This window comes from Herpailurus yagouaroundi, unplaced genomic scaffold (assembly GCF_014898765.1).
Source record: "Herpailurus yagouaroundi ecotype Mexico unplaced genomic scaffold, PumYag 77, whole genome shotgun sequence".
Taxonomy (NCBI): domain Eukaryota; kingdom Metazoa; phylum Chordata; class Mammalia; order Carnivora; family Felidae; genus Herpailurus; species Herpailurus yagouaroundi.
Window position 1 is genome coordinate 27,343,870 of NW_024412388.1, and position 18,243 is coordinate 27,362,112.

An 18,243-nucleotide genomic window follows, 5' to 3' on the forward strand; every position below is an offset into this window, starting at 1 on the left:
AGGTGAGGCCCGAACGGTCCGGGATGGGCCAGGACCGGCCGCGGTGATTTAGGACTTTGGCTGGAGGCACGGTGATGAAGGCGGGCGCCCGACTTTTCTCTCAGCCTGCGACTTCTCACTCCGAGGATGAGTCCCACGTCTGGGTTAGATGCTGCCTGGCCATTAAGGCGTCCTGGCACCGACTCACTGCACGGTGCTGGGATGGCGGCAACCCTCGGTGGAGTAAATGGGCAGGGGTTTCGACCACTCCTCTCGCTCTCCGCTGGGCGGCGTGGGTCATCTGAGCCCCCGCTGGGGCAGCCTGTGCCCCCAGAGAGAAGCAGAGGATTTGCCTGTCCAAGGTTCAAAATTCCCCTTTCACATGGCATGGCGAGGTATCCAGGGCTCCAGCTGCACGGTAGTCCTGGTCCTGCGGGTCACCCCAAGCGTAGGTGGTGAGCAGAGGGCAGAGCAGACAGGACCAGGACCAGGGACTGCAGGAGCTTGGGAAGTGACAGGGGACTAGGTCCACAAGCACCCTTACCACTGCCTCTCCTATTTGCAGGCCATGGATGAGCCGGGAATGAGCCTTCTGGACCAGTCTGTGATCAAGAAAGGTAAGGAACAGCGTGCACCTGCCAGGGCAGAACTGGGCCCCCCACCCCATTCCCCGGGGTGGAGACCCATTTCCTTCCCCGTGGAGTTTGCCTCCTATGTGTCGCTGGGTTCAATGGCCAGCGGACCCTCTTACTAGTCCATTAGGGGGGCAGCAAAGGCTGGGGTTCTGGCCAGAGCCTGGGCAGCTGGGCAGGTTGGCATGTTGGCCCCAGAGCCTGCAGCCTGGGGTGGGCTGGGCCTATCTTGCTCACTCTGCTCCCCAGGCCACCCATGCCCCACAAAGGGGCTTGGCCTCTTCCTATGAAGGGGAGGGCACTTTGGATCTGGAGTTAATTTGCAGAACAAGTTAAACTACTTTCCTGTTTCCTAAGAGGTGGGAATGGGAATGCCATTCCCATGGATTTCATTAAATTATTTCCTCATTACAGAGCCTTACCATTTCCTAGCCTGGCAAGCTTTCCTGTCCAGCAGGGCCTTGGGGTCGATTAGGGGGTGGGAGAAACTCGAGTTTCCCTGAAGAGTCTTCTCTTCTTTCAGGAGCCTCTTTACACATTTAGAGTTATATGAGTTGGTGTGTGAATATCGTCAGTTAGTCTGAGTGCAGGAGGGCCAAGGCCTGCCTGCTCCTGGATGTGAGTTCAGGGTCCGGTACATGTCTATATGTTTCTTTCCTAGGTGTCTTTCTGGTATTTCTTGGTGTGTAACTGTGACTGTTGCTAAGTGTGTGATGTGTGCCTACTAGGTTAGTGTATATTTCTGAGTGTTTGGGGGTCTCTATGTGTGTATCAAGGTCTTTGTTGTGTCCTGGAATTTGTTTGTTTGTTTGTTTTTGGTGCTGAGGATCTCTAAGCATGTGAGGATCACTCCCTGTATGTTTTGGTGGGGGTTTGTGTCTCTGCACTGGTAAAAGTCAGGGGTTTGAGACATGCCCTCCAGTGCATTTTCCTGCTTGGGGGACCAGGTTCTGGACGTGCCAGGAAAAGGTGAGAAAGAGAGAGAAAGAGACAGAGAGTCAGAGGGGTACAGGCTTTGGGTGGGCTCCTTAGATTTGGGGTGGGTGTCCTGGGAGGAATTCTATGAAGCCTGCAGTGCCTGGGGCAGGTGCTGCTCCTGTGGGATTTGGCTCCAGTTGTTTTTCAAAAGAAAGAATTCAACCCCAGGCTTGCTTTGCCCTCCCGTGTTGGGGGCTGGAGTGGGATTGGGGGCTGGGGGCTGGACTTCCAGGAGTTGGGGCTGGGTTACCAGGGGCTGGGAGTTAGTTGGACAACCTAGAGTATGGAGGGTGAGGGGGTGGGGGAGGGAAGATGAAGGGACGGGCTTCCTGGAACTTAGGTGGAGAGGACCCCGGGAACCCCCGCTTCCTGGAGCAGGAGCTGAGGTCGCAGGCGCTGCGTTGGTTTAGTGGACTTTTTGGAACCCGTGGGAAGTAAGAGCTCGGTCTGCAGTTGGCAAGAAGAGCCTGTCGCTGGGCCCCCAGTTCCCGACTTCTGCCCAGGCTGGAGAGCCTGGGGGGATGGGGCTAGGCACACTGACTCCCTCGGGGAGGCCAGCCCCCCGCGTTTTGGGAAGGAACTCGGGATCCTCTGCCCTGGGGAAGGGTAGAAGGATCAGCTGGGGCTCTGAGTACCTTAAACCCCAATCCACAAGCAGGTCAAGGAAACTGGCTGCAAGGAGGAACTGGAATTGCCCCGAGTTGGTTTCTCTCAAAGGACATCAGCTGCCATAAATTGCGGGTCCTTGGTGTGCGCCGGAATCCCCGACGGCGGTCCTAAGACCGCAGTGAGTGCGACCGGATTGTCCAGAGGGGCTGCCCGCTGGGCCTCGCGGGGAAGATGTGGGCGCTGGTGCCGCGCCAGACGTCGGGGCCGGGGGCGCGCACACCCGCCGCACCGCAGTGCCAGCCTGTCGGTGGGAGAGCGCAGCGAGGTGGAGCGCGGCGACCTGAGCGCCCCACTCCGGACGACGGGTCACACGGCCGGGAGCGCTGCAGCATAGGGAGGGGGGTGAGAGCCGGGGACCCCTGCGGAGGGGAGGGCCCGGTTCCGTAGCCGCGAGCTTGGCCTTGGGCCCGCGCGCCGCGCCTTTGGGGAGGAGAGAGGGTCAGTGCCGGCGCTTTCGAGCTTTGCAAAAGCCGAGGCAGAGCTGGTCCCGGAGGTCCTGACCTAAGCGGCTGCCTAGGCAGGTGACGTTGCGGAGCCCCTGTGGCTAAGCAGGCGGCCGGGCTTAGAGCCCTGCGCGCAGCGGGCACTTTTCGCCAGGGACTTCCGCTGTCGCTGCGGGACTCCGGGGTGGGGGGTGGGGGGGTGGGCGTGGATTTGCGCCCTTCTTCGCCCTCAGGCCCTACCGATGACATCGGGAGCCCCTGTAATATCGTGAAGACCTCTGACACCCGCCGCGGGTGGTGGGGGCCCACCGGCCTGCCTGGGCCCTGGAATTATAGAAAGTCATTCTTGGCTGGCTGACGCATCAGATTCCTCCAGCTCCTCCCGGCCCTGGAGGGAGCGGCAGCTGTGTCGCGGGCAGTTGAGATCCTGGGTGCGAAACGGAGGCAACCCCAGCCCTACCCCAGAAGCAGCCTTCCAACCACAGGGTTTCGCCGGGTAGGGGAGCCTGGAAGCTCCCGAGAGCCCAGACCCTGGTTGTAAAACTTTCGCTACTCTAGGTACTTGTCCTGGAGGGGAGGGAAGCGAAGCCTCCGCCCCCATCACACACTTCCCGGTCTGCTGCCCCTTGCAGCCAGGGTGTGGGTCCGGGGGTGGCAGACGGAGCCGAGGCCGACCCAAGGAGAAGCGAAGAGCCCTCCATTTTCTGCCCATGTTTGTCACCTACAGTATTGCAATCTTTCCTAGGGGCACAGAAAGCAGGCGGGACTGGTGGGGGAGACAGACCTGGATGGGAACATTCTCTAGCGGAGAAAGGTAGTGAGGGGGATCTCTACTGGTGGCTTGGGAGCTTAGAGGAGGAGCACTGAGTGTCTGAGGCTGGGGGGCTTCCTACAGGAGAGGTTAGGATGGGTCTCCCTAGGTGCATGCGTGTTTGTTGAATGAATGAGCGATGGGTTTTGAAGTCTGAGTGCATTGGGAGAGAGGGTGTACAAAGGGCTATGATATTTTCACCACACTAGGCACAGCATGTGCAAATGCCCTCCACTGTGGAAAAAGCCAGACAGGTTAAAAAGGTTGAAATCTGCGGGGTTTCTACAGCCACAGCTGGAGGGGAGTGGTTAAAATGAGAATTAAGATAAATACCTCCTCCCCACCAGGAGAGTGGGTGGTTGCCTAGTTGAGGGTGGGCTCTGTGGTCCAATCTCTCTCAGGGTCTCCAGGGCAGGGGCTGAGGTAAATAGCCACCCTCTCCTCTGCTCTCCTTGGCTCTTGGGAAGGAAAGGGAGGGGGAGGGTCTGGACTTCCAAGTGCATCTCTACAGGGCCAGGCCTAGGGTGAGGTAAGTGAACTGCTCACCTCTGAGGCAAGGTGTAGATAAATAATATATCTCAATGCAATAATTTAAAATAAGAGGTATTGCCAAAAATCCATGATAAACAAAAATCCGAGTTTTGCATAAAGACAGGATCTGATCTGGCACTTCTGCATTCCTGCCTCACTCGCCTTCCAGGCCTCTGCCCCAGAAAGAGACTGAAAAACCAGTGCCCATGCAGACAGAGTTTGGATGGTAGCTGAGGGCCACATGGGACAGGGGAGTGAAGGTTAGCCCGAAGGAAACAGCCACCCAGGGGAGATGAGGAGGCTCCGGTGGGCTGGGAGGGGTGTCGATACCCCTCCTGTCTACCTTTCTCCAGCTGCACCCCACTGCCATGGGGACCAGTATACCCTAAGTGTGGGCTAAGGAGCCACATACATCAGAATCTCTTGGAGATGCTTATTTAAAAATGCAGATTTCCGGGGCGGCTGGGTGGCTCCGTGGGTTAAGCAGTTAAGCATCCATCTTTGGCTCAGGTCATGATCTCACAGTTTGTGAGTTCAAGCCCCCGCATCGGGCTCTGTGCCGACAGCTCGGAGCCTGGAGCCTGTTTCAGATTCTGTGTCTCCCTCTCTCCCTGCCCCTCCCCTGCTTGCAGTCTGTCTCTCTCAAAAATAAACAAACATTAAAAAAAATTTTAAATGCAGATTTCCTGGGCACCACTCCACACCTATTTGAGTGAGAGTCTGTGGAAGTGTGGCCCTGGAACTTGCATTTTTTAACAGATTTGTTGAAGTAAAACTTACATACCTAAAACTCACCCATTTAAGAGTAAAATTTGATGATTTTTAGTAAATTTATGGACTTGTGTAGCCATTATCACAATCTGCCTTTTTTTTTTAAGTTCATTTATTTGAGAGAGAGAGAGAGAGAGAGAGAGAGAGAGAGAGAGAATGCTAGTGGGAAAGGGGCAGAGAGAGGGGGACAGAGAAGATCTGAAGTGGACTCTGCACTGACAGCAAGGAGCCTGATGTGGGGCTTGAACTCACCATCCAAACTGTAAGATCATCTTGACTTGAGCCCAAGTCAAGAGTCAGAGGCTCAACAAACTTAGCTACCCAGGTGGCCCCACAATCCATCTTAAGACATTTCCATCACCCTCCCCAAAATTCCCTCATTCCCGTTTGTAGTTAATTCTTATTCTCACCTCAAGCCTTAGGCAACCACTGATCTTTCTTTCTATAAATTTCCCTATCCTGGACATGATATATCAAAGGAATATATAAATATGCAAACGGTGCATCAAGCTTCTTTTACTAAACATAATGTTTTTGAGGTTCATCCGTGTCATAGCAGGTGAGAGTAGTTGAGAGTAGTTGGTTTCTTCTCGCGTTGCTGAGCTGTACTCCATTGCACGGAGGAAACACATTTCATGTATCCATTCATCAGTTGACACTTGGATTGGTTCCACTTTTTGGCTACTATGAATAATGCTGCTGTGATCATTCATATGCATGTCTTTGTGTGGACATATGTTTTCATCCCTCTTAGGTAAATTCCTAGGAATGAAATTGCTGGATGTTATGGTAAGTTTGTATTTCATTTTCTAAGAGACTGGCATGCCATTTTCTCAGGGGGCTCTTCTGTTCTACATTTCCACTAGCAACGTGGGAGGGTTCCAGTTTCTCCACATCTTCACCTACACCTGATTGATTTATAATAGCCATCCTAGTGTACTTCAGTATAGTTTTAATTTGCATTTCCCTAATGACTAACGATGTTGAGCACTTTTTCACGTGCTTACTAGCCATTCATGTATCATTTTTAGTGATATCTATTCACATATTGTGACCATTTTCCAGTTGGGTTGTTTATCTTATTATGGAGTTACAAGGCTTCTTTACATATTTTGGATTGTCATCCTTGATCAGATATGTGATTTGCAAATATTTTCTTCAAGTTTATGGCTTGTCTTTTAATTTTCCTAATAGTGTCTTTTTTTAATTTTTAAAAAATGTTTTATTAATTTTTGAGCGAGAGAAACAGAGTCCAAGTTGGGGGTGGGCAGAGAGAGAGAGAGACACAGAATCCAAAGCAGGCTCCAGGCTCTGAGCTGTCAGCACAGAGCCTGACATGGGGCTTGAACCCACGAGCTGCGAGATCATGACCTGTGCTGAAGTTGGACATTTAACCAACTGAGCCACCCAAGTGCTCCCTTAATAATGTCTTTTGAGGTGCAAAAATTTTTAATTTTACTGAGTCCACTTTATTTTCTTTTATGGATCATGCTTTTTAGGGTTGTATCCAGGAACTCGTTTCCCAGCAAAAAGATTTTTCTCCTATGTTTTCTTCTAGACGGAATTGAAATTTTAACCAGCCTTCTGGGAGAATCTGTTGCACACTCCCCACATTCAGTGGTCAGACAGTATCTACCACCTGTGGATGGAGTGTGTAGACAGGTGGGAGTCTTGTCTGACACGTTGAACAACTAGGTGCTCTTGTGTCTGTAGTAGGAGTGTGTGTGTGTAAATGGCTTCTGCTTGTGTGATGGGGGTGGGTGTGGGGTGGGACACCATGAATATACCACTTCAGCCTCGGGAGTCACTGTGGTGCGGGAGGCAAACACCCGTGCCCCTGCTTTGCAGTCTGTGCTAGTTTAATTCTTACCTCCATGACTGTCCCTTTCTCATGCCACCCCCTTCCTAACCTTGGGTTCCGTCCTTCTTGACATTTTTGAGGGAAGAAGCTCTGAGGACAAGTGGGGGGAAGCAGCAAAGTCTGTCATTCACATACACAAACACACGTCCACCTGTCATGCACCTACACTTAGCAGCACCTGTATTTGCATAAATCCAGCATACACTCTGTTTAACTGTATCAACAGGAGCAAAAGCACTCGCAGATATCCATATGCATGCTGCCACATTCCTACAACACTCAGGAGGGCAGAAACTATGTCTGTGTGTACAGCTGGGGATTAGCGCTCCTTCAGTGAGTAGGTGCACACATGCACAACCTTGCTCCTTGCTCTGTCCGTGACAGGCATCATGGTTTGTGTAGAGTCATTTGAGACACACGTATGCTCACATATGTCCCTATTTGCACATGCACAAACAGCCCCACACAGCCTCGGTCTCCCTCCTGTCTTATGGGGCCTGGCCTCAGGGAGCCCCTCGTTTGAATAGAAGTTGGGATGGAGGAGGTTGCTGGAGGAGAGAATTTTCTGTTCCTTCTGACTACTCCCTCTGGCTAGGGGTCATGGGAGGGAGGATAGTCATTCTGCCCTTCTTTTTATTTTTAACTTATTAATTTGTAGGTTTTTTTTTTTTTTAAGTCAAGCTTGAGGTGTAAGTAACCTTATGTGTACATTTCTCTGAATTTCGACAAATATAAACATATACTCATATAACTACCACAATATGATATAGAATAGTTCCATCACCCCCAAAAAAGTCCCCTCAAGGCAGAGGGACAGAGGTGAAGAGGGAGCCTGTGCACAGGCCTGGGAGACACTGGGGCGGGAGGTGGGGATGGCTGTGGTTGCCTGTCCCGTGTCCATGTGTCTGTTGAGTTAGGACATCTTTGCTCCGCACTCTGGGAGGGGACTCGGCTTAGGAAAAGGTCAGCGAGGCAGGATCAGAGCCTGTTTCTAATTAAAATGTTGATATTTTGTCACCAGGGCTTTTTTACATTAATTCATATTTTTTAAAAGATTGGATTAAAGTACCGTTTATCATGCTTGCTGAGTTTTTGGTGCCCCCTTAATTTTGCTCCCAAGGCGAGTGCCTTACTAGCCTCACCCTAGTTGGTCCTGCTCTGGGGACAGGGAACTTGCCTGGGGTAGAGTGTGTGCTGTTCATTCTCCCTACATCCACCAGCACCACCACCACCACCACCCCAACCTCCGCCCTTTTCCACCTCTCCCTCATCTCTTGGCCCCTCCTTGGTGCCTGAGTGGGGACCCCAGGAGGAAGGGCACTTTTACTACCAATCACTAACAAAGGGATGAGGCTCTCCCAGCGCCCACCCTCTCCCCCAATCTGGGCTGTGGGCCATCACTCTTTTTCCCATTTCAGGTTTCAAGGGCCCTTGCTCCACTCATTTATCCCACATTCACTGATGCCCATTTATGCCAAGACCCTGCCCTCAAGGCACTGCTGGCTGGGAGGGAAGACAGCTGTGGAAGCAGACACGAAGGTTCAGTGTGGTAAGGTCAGGGCTGGAGGGAGACAGGGGGCTGGGGTCGTGGGGCCAGGAAGCTATGCCCTGGGGATGGTGCCCACACTGACACTTGGGAAGGAGGAGGCCTGCTGGGGGTGGGGGTGGGGGTGGGGGTGGGGATGGACAGTGAGCAGTTCTGTGGGGCTCAAAGAGCTCACACGCTGATGGTCCCCCATCCCAGGTGGCACTTCACTGTGTTCCATGCAGCTTGTGCTGGGTTTTTAAATTTTTGAATTGGTCATCAGGGTCCAAAGGCCCAGAGATTCCACACAGAAGTCCAGAATCCTGGTTTCATCAGCAAACAAACCAACCCAGAGTTCTGGCACTGTTGGTGTGTCCTGAGGGGTAACCCTCAGCCAAGTAGCGGCTTTCCACAGGGCGCCCCCGGTCCCCCACACCTTGCTTCCTTGTTACCTGTTGTGCTCCCTCTTTGAAGTCTAGAGCTGCGCTGTCCACTGTGGGAGCCACCAGGCTCATGTGGCTATTGGGCACCTGAAATGTGGCTAGTCCAAATTAAGATGGTCTATAAATGCAAAACACGCATTGAATTTTGAAGACTAAGTACAAGGAAAGAAGGTAAAATGGCTCATTAATAATTTTCAGATACTGATTACGTGTTTCCGTGCTAGTATTTTTGACACATGGGGGAAAATAAAATATATTAAAATTGACCTCACATGTTTTCTTTTTACTTAGAAACATTTTTTAGAGATAAGAGTGTGAGCGGGGGAGGGGCAAAGAGAGAAGGAAACACAGAATCCAAAGCAGCTCCAGGCTCTGAGCTGTCAGCACAGAGCCCACACGGGGCTCGAACCCACAAACTGTGAGATCATGACCTGAGCTGAAGTCAGAGCCTAACTGACTGAGCCACCCAGGCACCTCTCTTTTCACTTTTTTTAAAATGGGTACTAGGAAACTTGAATTTATATATGTGGCTCACAGTATATTTCTGTTGATCAGTGTGGGTTAAGAGCCTAGAGGACAACTGTGGAACCAGGCAAGAGGGGCAGGCAGCAGCCAGAACACTAAGAGGGTGTTATATGGAAGGCACTATGATTAAGGATGTGAACTTTGGAGTCTGTGATCAGAGTTCAAGACCCATTTCTGCTCCCTACTTGCTGTACCATCCATTCGAACCTCCTGAACTCTTAGTTTCTTCAGTTTGGAATGGGGATGGGTAATAGTATCTACCTCACAGAGCTGTCCACTTGGTATACAGTTGGCACTCATGATAGGCAACATCATTCTGCCTGCTATGACGCTGGCATTTGATTCACAGGGAAGTGATGGGCACTGATGGGTTTTAGTCTGGAGGTCAATGTGTTTCGGAAAGATCCCTCTGAAGCAGGGCAGGGAGACCAGAACAGAGCTGTGCCAAATTTGGGGCAGGAAGTGAGTGAGCGTCTGTGCACCTGTGGAGAAGTGACTGCATCCAGGGCCCAGTGGGAAAATGAGAGCCTCAGGGCAAAGTGACAGACAGAATGTGGTGGGAGAGGGCAGTGTGGAGGCACCACTGAGGTTTCTGGCTGGGGGCCTGGTGGAAGGTGGCAATGCACATCCAGAGACAGAAAAGCTGGAGGGGCTCTGCCAGGCCGGGAACCGGTCAGCCTTGCTTACCTCTGGGTTCCCTGGCACACAGTGCTCGGCAAATATTTGCTGAATGGCTGAGGGCTAAGAGTGCTGCCTTTGAGACCACAGTCCAGGGCTTGCTACTGGTTCTCAGTCTAGCAGCTGTGTGATCTCAGGCACACTGCTTCACCTCTCTGGGCTCCAGTCTCCTCATCTATAAAATGGGAATAGTAAACATAGCCCCCTCATGGATTTTTCTGAGGATTCAGTGAAGTTATCCATGTGAGCACACAGCATAGTGAGTGTTCAGTTAACTGTTGGCCCCAGGCTTCCCACTAATCCACACACACCCCAAACCCACACACAAGGACCACCGTCTCTCCCAAGGCTCTCACTTCCTTGGAGGAAGAGAAGCCTAAGTGGAAGCAAGTACTTCGATTATTTTCTCTTCCACTTGAGGCTAAGCAAGAGCATGGAGGAAGAACTTTCTTTCTGAGCCAAGAGCATCTAAGTGGGTTTGAGAAAAGAGTCCCTTCTCTGTCCTACATAGATTAGTCGATAGTTTTTGGGAAAGGGGCTGTGGAGCGTGTCTCTTTATTCTTGTCTCCTTGAGCATCCCATAGTGACTTGGTAGGGATGGGGACAGCGTCAGAGGCCTAATGGGGGCATAACCTTCCTGCCCCTGGCATGTGGGAGTCCAAAGTCTCCAGGCCTTCACTGGTCTGAGGGTGGAATGTGGGGATCACAAGCAGGCAGGGGAAGCTAGGGACTCCTTTCGTTTGTGCAGACCTAGCTGGGCCCTGCTGCAGTGACTCAGGGAGCCTGTCTCTGTATTTCCAACCTTCTCTTTGGTTGCACCTGCCCAGACTCCAGGACTCTGCAGAAGCTTTTTGAGTTTTAATAAGGAACCAGCCTCGCTCAGCAAAGGAACGCAGGTTCAGGACCCAGGCAATTCCAGATTCAATTTCCACCACCCATTAGCTGAGTGGACTCGAGTGAATCACGTTAACCTCAGTGTGCCCCAGTCTCTTCTTTTGGGAAGCAGGGACAGTAGGATAGCCCTCAAGCACTGCGATGTTTAGACTCAGCTGTGTGCCTGCATGTGGCATGGTGCCCAGCACACAGTCAGTGCTTCCTCGACTCTCCCACTGCACAGCTGCCTAGAGCCGGTGCCCTGTGGTCCCTGGCTCAGTGTTTCTCTCTCCCGTGCTCTTGCTTCTGTTCTGCAGTTCCCATCCCCTCCAAAGCCAGCAGCCTCTCGGCCCTCTCACTGGCCAAAGACAGCCTGGTTGGTGGCATCACGAACCCCAGTGAGGTCTTCTGCTCCGTGCCAGGCCGGCTCTCTCTGCTCAGCTCGACATCCAAGTACAAGGTGACGGTGGGGGAGGTCCAGCGGCGACTCTCACCTCCCGAGTGCCTCAATGCCTCCCTCCTGGGCGGTGTCCTTCGCAGGTAGGACAGTCAGCCCACAGGTCCCTGCCCAAATCCGAGGTCATTTCACACCTCCTTAGGGGAGCACAGAGGGGCCAGTCTCACCCCAGGCCACAGCCTCATCTCCATTTCTGCCTCCTTGGGGAATTGTGCCTGTTCTGGGGGGCAGGCCCAGGTCCCCAGCAGCTCCTACAGGTCTGTGGGCTTGGGGGTGGAGGTGGGGAAAGATGCCTGGTCACAGAGAAGGGATGGAGGGCTTAATCATTTTGGGCAGAACAGACAAGGCTGGGTCTGGAGAAGAGAAAATGCCGTCTTCATCCCCTGCCCCAAGGAAGGGACGCCCCATTCCCTGTGGAGCATGGACCTCTCTGGTGTGTTTGTGTTTTGAAGTCCATGGTCTGTCTTCATAGTTTGGTGTCTGTCCCTCTCTGTGCACATCCTTGTGCCTGGGGAGAGTATTTGTGCTTCAGGGCTGGGAGTTTTGATGTGTCTGAGGACAGTGTGTTTGTGTGTGTGTGTGTGTGTGTGTGTGTGTGTGTGTGTGTGTGTGTATGGGGGACAGCCAGAAGTATATGTTCTCATGAGTGTGGGTTTCCTGTGTTACTTCTAGTGGGGTGTGTTGGCTGGAGTGTGTCCTGCTGTGTGTGATTGCACGTGCTTCTGGAGGTAGACATATGTGTGTTTACAGGTCTGTAGCTCTGTGTGGAGGCTGCATTTGTGCACATGTGGGCGTATCTCTATTCTTGGTCTCTTTGAGCACCCCAGAGAGGCTTGTATGAGTCCATGACTGTCAGTACATATGTCCCTGGGATCCTGGCTCGGTGTGAACATGTGTTTCTGTGTCCCTGAGTGTCTAAGTCTGCGTGTGTCTGCATATGCCTGACTCTGTGGGTATGTGTGTGTGTCGTTATTGCCCTGGGTGTGTGTTCATTTGTGTGTGTTTATATATGTGTCCCTGGGTGACTGTGTGTCCCTATGTCTCTCTGTGTGCATGTTCTGCACATGGGTCTGTGTGTCCCTGGGTATCTGTGTATGGCTCAGCTTGTATGCTAAAGTGGGGAAAAAGGACCCCAAGATTCTGGCCTACCCTTCCCCACCCCAGGCCATCCCTGCTGTTGAGAGGATTGGAGAGATATGAGTGGCTCTTACAGCAGGGTGCTAGACCCCCCCACCCCCATCTTGCCTGCAAAGCCACTGAGGTTAGGAAAATATTGGGAAGAGGCTGAGAGAGGCCCCTGAACATCCCCAGGGCCAGACCCAAGCCTTGGCACAGGCTGTTGGGAGGCAGAAAGGGCCTGTTGGGATCACTTAGACATACGCTTCTTTCTTGTCTTCATAGTGTCTGTTTGTCTCTCTCCCCTGTGCATGTCAAGGGCCAAGTCCAAGAATGGAGGCCGCTGCCTGCGTGAACGGCTAGAGAAGATTGGGCTCAATTTGCCAGCTGGCCGTCGCAAGGCCGCCAATGTGACACTTCTGACTTCACTGGTGGAGGGTGAGTGAGGCCTGAGGATGGGTGTCAGTGTGAGCATGAGGGGAACTATGTCACCCAGTGTGACAGCGTGTGGCTGTCCCTGAGACAAGATGGTGTGTCATGTATGAGTAAGGGGTGTGTGTGATACATGTGTATAGTCTTTATGTGCATGGGCATGCATACACATGTAGGTGCATGGGGGTGAGGTGGGGGTAGGGGAGGCGTGGCCAGTGTTTGGAGGTGGTAAAGGGATGAGGGGATAAGAGTCCCTTCCCTGGACGTTGACAACTCTGGGCTCGATCATCTCGAGCCCAGGCTCTGGGATACATGGTGGCCTCAGCTGCCACCCCTGAGCTCAGAGCCCATCCTCCACGGCCCCAAGAGCAACGGGATTAGGTCTGAGGCTGCTCTGGGAGGGAAACCATAGGAAGTATCTATAGAAGTAGGATGGGGCAGAATAGCCCCTGGCCAGGGGGTCTGAGGTCCAAGGCTGTGCTCCAGGCTCAGAGGTACACCTGGCTGTAGTGACAGCTCATTGCTCTGCCTCTCCTCCCCGCAGGAGAGGCCGTGCACCTGGCCCGAGACTTTGGCTACGTCTGTGAGACTGAGTTCCCAGCCAAGGCAGCTGCCGAGTACCTGTGCCGACAGCACGCTGACCCCGGGGAACTGCACAGCCGCAAGAGCATGCTGCTGGCCGCCAAGTGAGTGAGGGCGCCACGCATGGGTGCTTTGGGGCACCATGCACAGGCTGTCATGGGCGCCATGCATAGGCACGTGTAGGTGCAATGCAGACACAAACACCAAGCATGGGTGCACTGGACACCACTCACATGTACACATGATGTGCAAGTGGCCCCACAGGGACACACGTGGACACGTGAACATTTCTGGGTTCTATGCATCAGCAAAAATGGTGTCACAGACAGGCTTACATAGGCCCATGTGTGCATCCCACACGTCCATACACTGCCCCATGGCATCACCAGCCCCAGTCCCAACATGGTGGTCTTGCTTCCCCTGCCTGAGCCTTGCCCATAGGCCCTTTTGCTCCGGTGACTTCCCTCAGGGCACCAAGACATACCGAGCTGCAAGTTGACCCTCTCTTGTCCTTGCTTCACACCTGACCCCTCTGCAAATCCCCTTGGTGGCTCCCTTACCACCACTCACATGCTACAACCTCAACTCTGGTCTCCTAATCTCACTCCTAGACCTCATCCCAGTGCCTAACCATTCCCTCAGATTTCCTGCACGTGCACTGCTCCTCTGCCCGAGAACCTTCAATGCCCACCCCACCCCCCCAGCTACTGCATTGATTTTCAAACTAGGTTCTGTGCGATGCCTTAGGGCCTATTTAATGAACTGGTATTCCATTCAGATTTCATTTTTAGAAGGGTCCCATTGCAAGAAGAGGCAGAAAGAGGTAAGAAGGGTTAAGTCCAGACTCCTTTGAGGACCCTACAATCTGGCCAGCCCAAACCCCACCCACCGCAACTGACTTTCTGGCTGTATCCTGCCCTCACACCTGCTGCTTAGAACAACATCCAGTCCCCCACCTCCACTCTCCCTCCTTCAGGGCTTCTAAGGCAGAAATGGAGTCACAGACTCAAAGACCTGCTGTGTCTCCTGGGACGTGTGAGTTCATATCGTAGCTGGAGAAACATATCCAGGACAGGACTCTCCTCGCTCATTCATCAATGAGTTAACTCATCAACTCTGGGGCCTGGTCCTGTGTAAAATGCTGACTGGCTTCCACGGTAAGGCAGAGGTGAGACAGGAGTTATGTTCTCCTTCCTGAGCCACATGCGGATGCAAAGAAATGAATAGTGGCCATGAACTGGAGCTAGACTCAAATCCCAGCTTAGTCACTTGGGCAGGTCACCAAACCTATCTGAAACCAGTTTTCTTACATGGTGAGAATGGTTAATAACAGTACGTATCTGTTGTGAGGATTAAGTGAGATGACGCATACAGTGTTCTTGGCACAGCATCTAGGCCTCAATTCATATTCACCACTAACTATTATTTTAGTTCTTCAAGGCAGATTCTGGATTGTTCCCTAATTATTTCAAAGAAAAAGCTCTGTGAAGCACTGGGTGTTTGGGATGGGAGTGGGGAAGGGATCAAGGAAAGCTTCCTGGATAAGGTAGTAGAGCTGGATTGTGAATGTGGGCAGGACATCCACAGGCAGAGATGGTAGGGTATTGGCATATGCCATTTACTAGCTGTGTGACATTGGGCAAGTCAGTTAATGTCTCCAAACCAGTTTCCTTTTCTGTAAAATGGGTATGACCATCATTTGCAGACTATTGACAGTGTCAGCAATCATAAATATATAAAAATTGCCTGCACACAGTAGGTCCTTCTCTCGGCTCAGATCTTTGTCCTCTAACCTCCACCCCTGCTTCCTCCCTCCACCAGGCAGATCTGCAAGGAGTTTGCAGATTTGATGGCTCAGGATCGCTCACCACTGGGCAACAGCCGCCCAGCACTCATCCTGGAGCCCGGAGTACAGAGTTGCCTGACACACTTTAGCCTTATCACCCATGGCTTTGGTGGGCCCGCCATCTGTGCTGCCCTTTCTGCCTTCCAGAACTACTTGCTGGAGTCACTCAAGGGGCTGGACAAGATGTTTCTAAGTGGTGCGGGCAGTGGGCATGGTGACACCAAGGCTTCAGAGAAGGATGCCAAGCACAGGAAATAAATGCTTCTTCCACTGCCTCATCCCAGAGCGTTTCCCAAGGCCTGAAATGAGGCCTTAGTTCCTGGGGGTGGGCCCGAAAGGATTAAAAGGTGGAGCTTGAATCAGGCCAGAAAGAGAACATTCATCCAGAGACCGTGGGTGAGAGGGAGAAGGGGAGGTGGCCTCTCTGCGATGGTTTGTTGGTAAGTTAAGGGCCCAGATGTCTGTCGCATGGGTGCAATTTTCTGACCCTTGATTGCTGAGAAGTGCTTGGACAGGGAATTGGCATGGAGAAGCCTGGTTTTGTGGCTGAGCCCTGTGCCTCAGGGCACCTGGGCGGCGGTGGATTTTCCTAGAGGCCAAAACCTTGCTGTTTTTACTGATGGCAGGAGGGAAATTGTTAACAAACCAGAGGTGCTGAGGAGTTGGTGCCCTCATCCCAGAATCTCCTACCCCCAGAAAAGGGGTGCTGGCAGGGGGCCCCTGTGGGTTTCTTGGAACCATCCCACTCTTGGAAAGAAGTGGGCAGGAGGAAACCCCAAGGAGCAAAGCTAAAGCACAAATTACAGAACTTGAATCCAGGCTGCACTTCACAGTCCTATTGCTGTTTGTCCTACTTATTTATGTATGTTGTAATTAAATTTGAAAGTTTAAAAATGTCTAGTGCAACTTATTTATCCCGATGAGTGGAGGGCTCATTTCACTGTTTTCTGCTTACACACAAAGACGTCCGGCTGGACCAGGATGGAGAGGGAGTTTTTGCTCGCAAAGGGCTGTGGGTGGGCCGGGAAGGAAGGAAGATTGTATCAGGGACCCTGAGGTTGTCATGGGGATTTTGTACTTGCTGTTGTTTCTCTTGACCCTGCAGTCCATGTACCTCTTTGACTCTCCGATGGCTTTCTCATTCTTAATAAAACCTATTCATTGGGTATGAAACCTCCCTGTCCTTCTTCAGCCCAGGCCTGGATTGCCTCTCAAGAGAGCAAGGGGCCTCTAAGGAGGAATCACTGGAAGGGGCTGTGGGCACCTCTGTGTGAGGGGTATAGAGAGTGGGTCTATTTGCTTTGTCAGCGTCTGTTACTTCTCTGTGTGTGTGTGTGAATCCCAGGGCTGTACATGTACTCTTGTAACTTCGTGGGCCTGTGTGTAAATGTGTCAGTCTGGCTGTTAGGTCTGTGTGATATGTTACCATGACCATTGGTGGTGGGTCTGTATGTGTCAGCATGAATGCTCGTGACTACGTGTGTGTGCGTGCGTGCATGCGTGTGTGTGTGTGTCCCCGATGCTAATGCAGCTCTTTTTGAGGATTTCATTCGCTAGGCATCTTTCCTTTCCTGTATCCATCAGTCTTTCCATCTACACAATCATCTACTACATCAGTCCCCAAAGCACTCACGTTCTAGGGTCTCTTCCCCATTTATTTCCCTTGCAGTTAAAAGTTTTTGAAAGATTGCTATACCTCTACCTCCACTTCCTCACCCCCAATTCACTCTTTAACCCACTTCAATCTGGCTTTTACCCCCACCAGTCTACCGAAATCCACTCAGCAAGGTGATCAACAGCCACAATGTCAAATCCAAAGGCCTTTTTCTCTGGACTTAGCAGCACTTGATAGGCTGACCACTTTCTCTTTTTTGAAACACTCTTCTCTGTGGCTCCCAAATTCTGGTTTTCTCCGACTTCCATGGTTCCAACTCTGGCTCGTTCTCTACTTGACCTCTGTTGGTGTTCCCTGGGGACTTCTGCCTGAACTCGAGGCTTGCATGTGAATCAGGATGTCTGATGTCTCCACTGGATTGTCTACCAGGCATCTCAAATTTATGTCCAAAATGGAGCACGTGACCAGGTTCTCAAATCTTGACCTCCTCCACAGTTTCCCTCTCAGTAAATGGTACCACTCCCCACCCAGCTGCTCAAGCTGGAAATGGAGGAGTCCTATTTCTTTCCCTACACCCAATGCATCAGGTCCATCCTCTTTTATCTCCTCTGCCACTACCCTCGTCCTCAGGACTACTGAAGTAACTTTCAACTGGTCTATTTTTACTGGTACACCTTCATACTAAGCCCTGCAATGACCTGGACTTTGTCTACCTCCAACCTTCAACTATTCTCTTCATCATTCCCTTTGCTCTAGCCACACTAGTTTCCTTTTTGTTGCTGCAATTACCACTTAGTTTTGTGCCTCAGGGTCATTGCACTCACTCTTCTCTTTGCCTGGAATGCTCTTCCCCAGTTCTTTGCAGGTGTGTCATCAGACAAGGATGCTGGGAGTTAAGGGAACATGAAGTCCAGGAAGCATCTCCTAGGGAAAGGTCCAAAGATGTGATTTCTTTTCCCAAGAAGCTTCACTGCTTCATCCCACCCATATGAAAGGAGGAATGGAGGAAAGGCTGGAAGTATGTATGCTCTGCTTTAACCAAAGCCCTGTGCCTGGCAAGAGACACTCAACCACTAGAGCTGTTTGAGACTACAGGAAGTTGAGGTGAATAAATGAAATAACAGACATATAGCACTTAAACAATGCTCAGCACGTGGTAATAAATCAATAAAAGGCTGTAAATATCTCTAAGGTGAACATGGAGGGAACCAGTTTATCATCAACCATTCAGTGCTGGACAACTTTCCCTAAGTTAACCATGTAGTCCTCACCAAGTTCTATTTTAGAGATAAAATTCTAACTCTGAGCAACTTGACCAAGGTCAGAGAGCAAGTAAGAGGGGCTCACACAGGTCTGTCTCTTCCACCCCTCCATTCCCACTGCTCCACATGCCCTCTGCAAAGGTGCTCTCAGGTCTGAGTCAAACAAAAGTAGGTTCTCCAGCCCTACGGGCCCTAAGGCTCTTGTCCTCCAGTA

General features: G+C 51.7%; 1 protein-coding gene across 1 annotated transcript; it reads left to right on the forward strand.

Annotated features, from left to right (window-relative positions):
• Nucleotides 1-226: 226 nt before the first annotated feature.
• TFAP2E (transcription factor AP-2 epsilon) lies at nt 227-16,325 on the forward strand. The gene is made up of 6 exons (XM_040455795.1): nt 227-427; nt 545-596; nt 11,037-11,259; nt 12,612-12,730; nt 13,269-13,410; nt 15,128-16,325. Exons 1-6 carry the CDS (start codon nt 227-229, stop codon nt 15,408-15,410), a joined length of 1,020 nt encoding a protein of 339 aa, XP_040311729.1. The 3' UTR covers nt 15,411-16,325.
• The last annotated feature ends 1,918 nt before the right edge of the window (nt 16,326-18,243 follow it).

What these genes read in the sequence shown, in the direction of transcription:
- TFAP2E (XM_040455795.1), top strand. Translation starts at nt 227, where the DNA reads ATGGGCAGGGGTTTCGACCACTCCTCTCGCTCTCCGCTGGGCGGCGTG. An exon ending in CCAGTCTGTGATCAAGAAAG is followed by an intron (nt 597 to 11,036) that starts GTAAGGAACAGC and finishes TCTGTTCTGCAG; the next exon opens with TTCCCATCCCCTCCAAAGCC. An exon ending in CTGGGCGGTGTCCTTCGCAG is followed by an intron (nt 11,260 to 12,611) that starts GTAGGACAGTCA and finishes GTGCATGTCAAG; the next exon opens with GGCCAAGTCCAAGAATGGAG.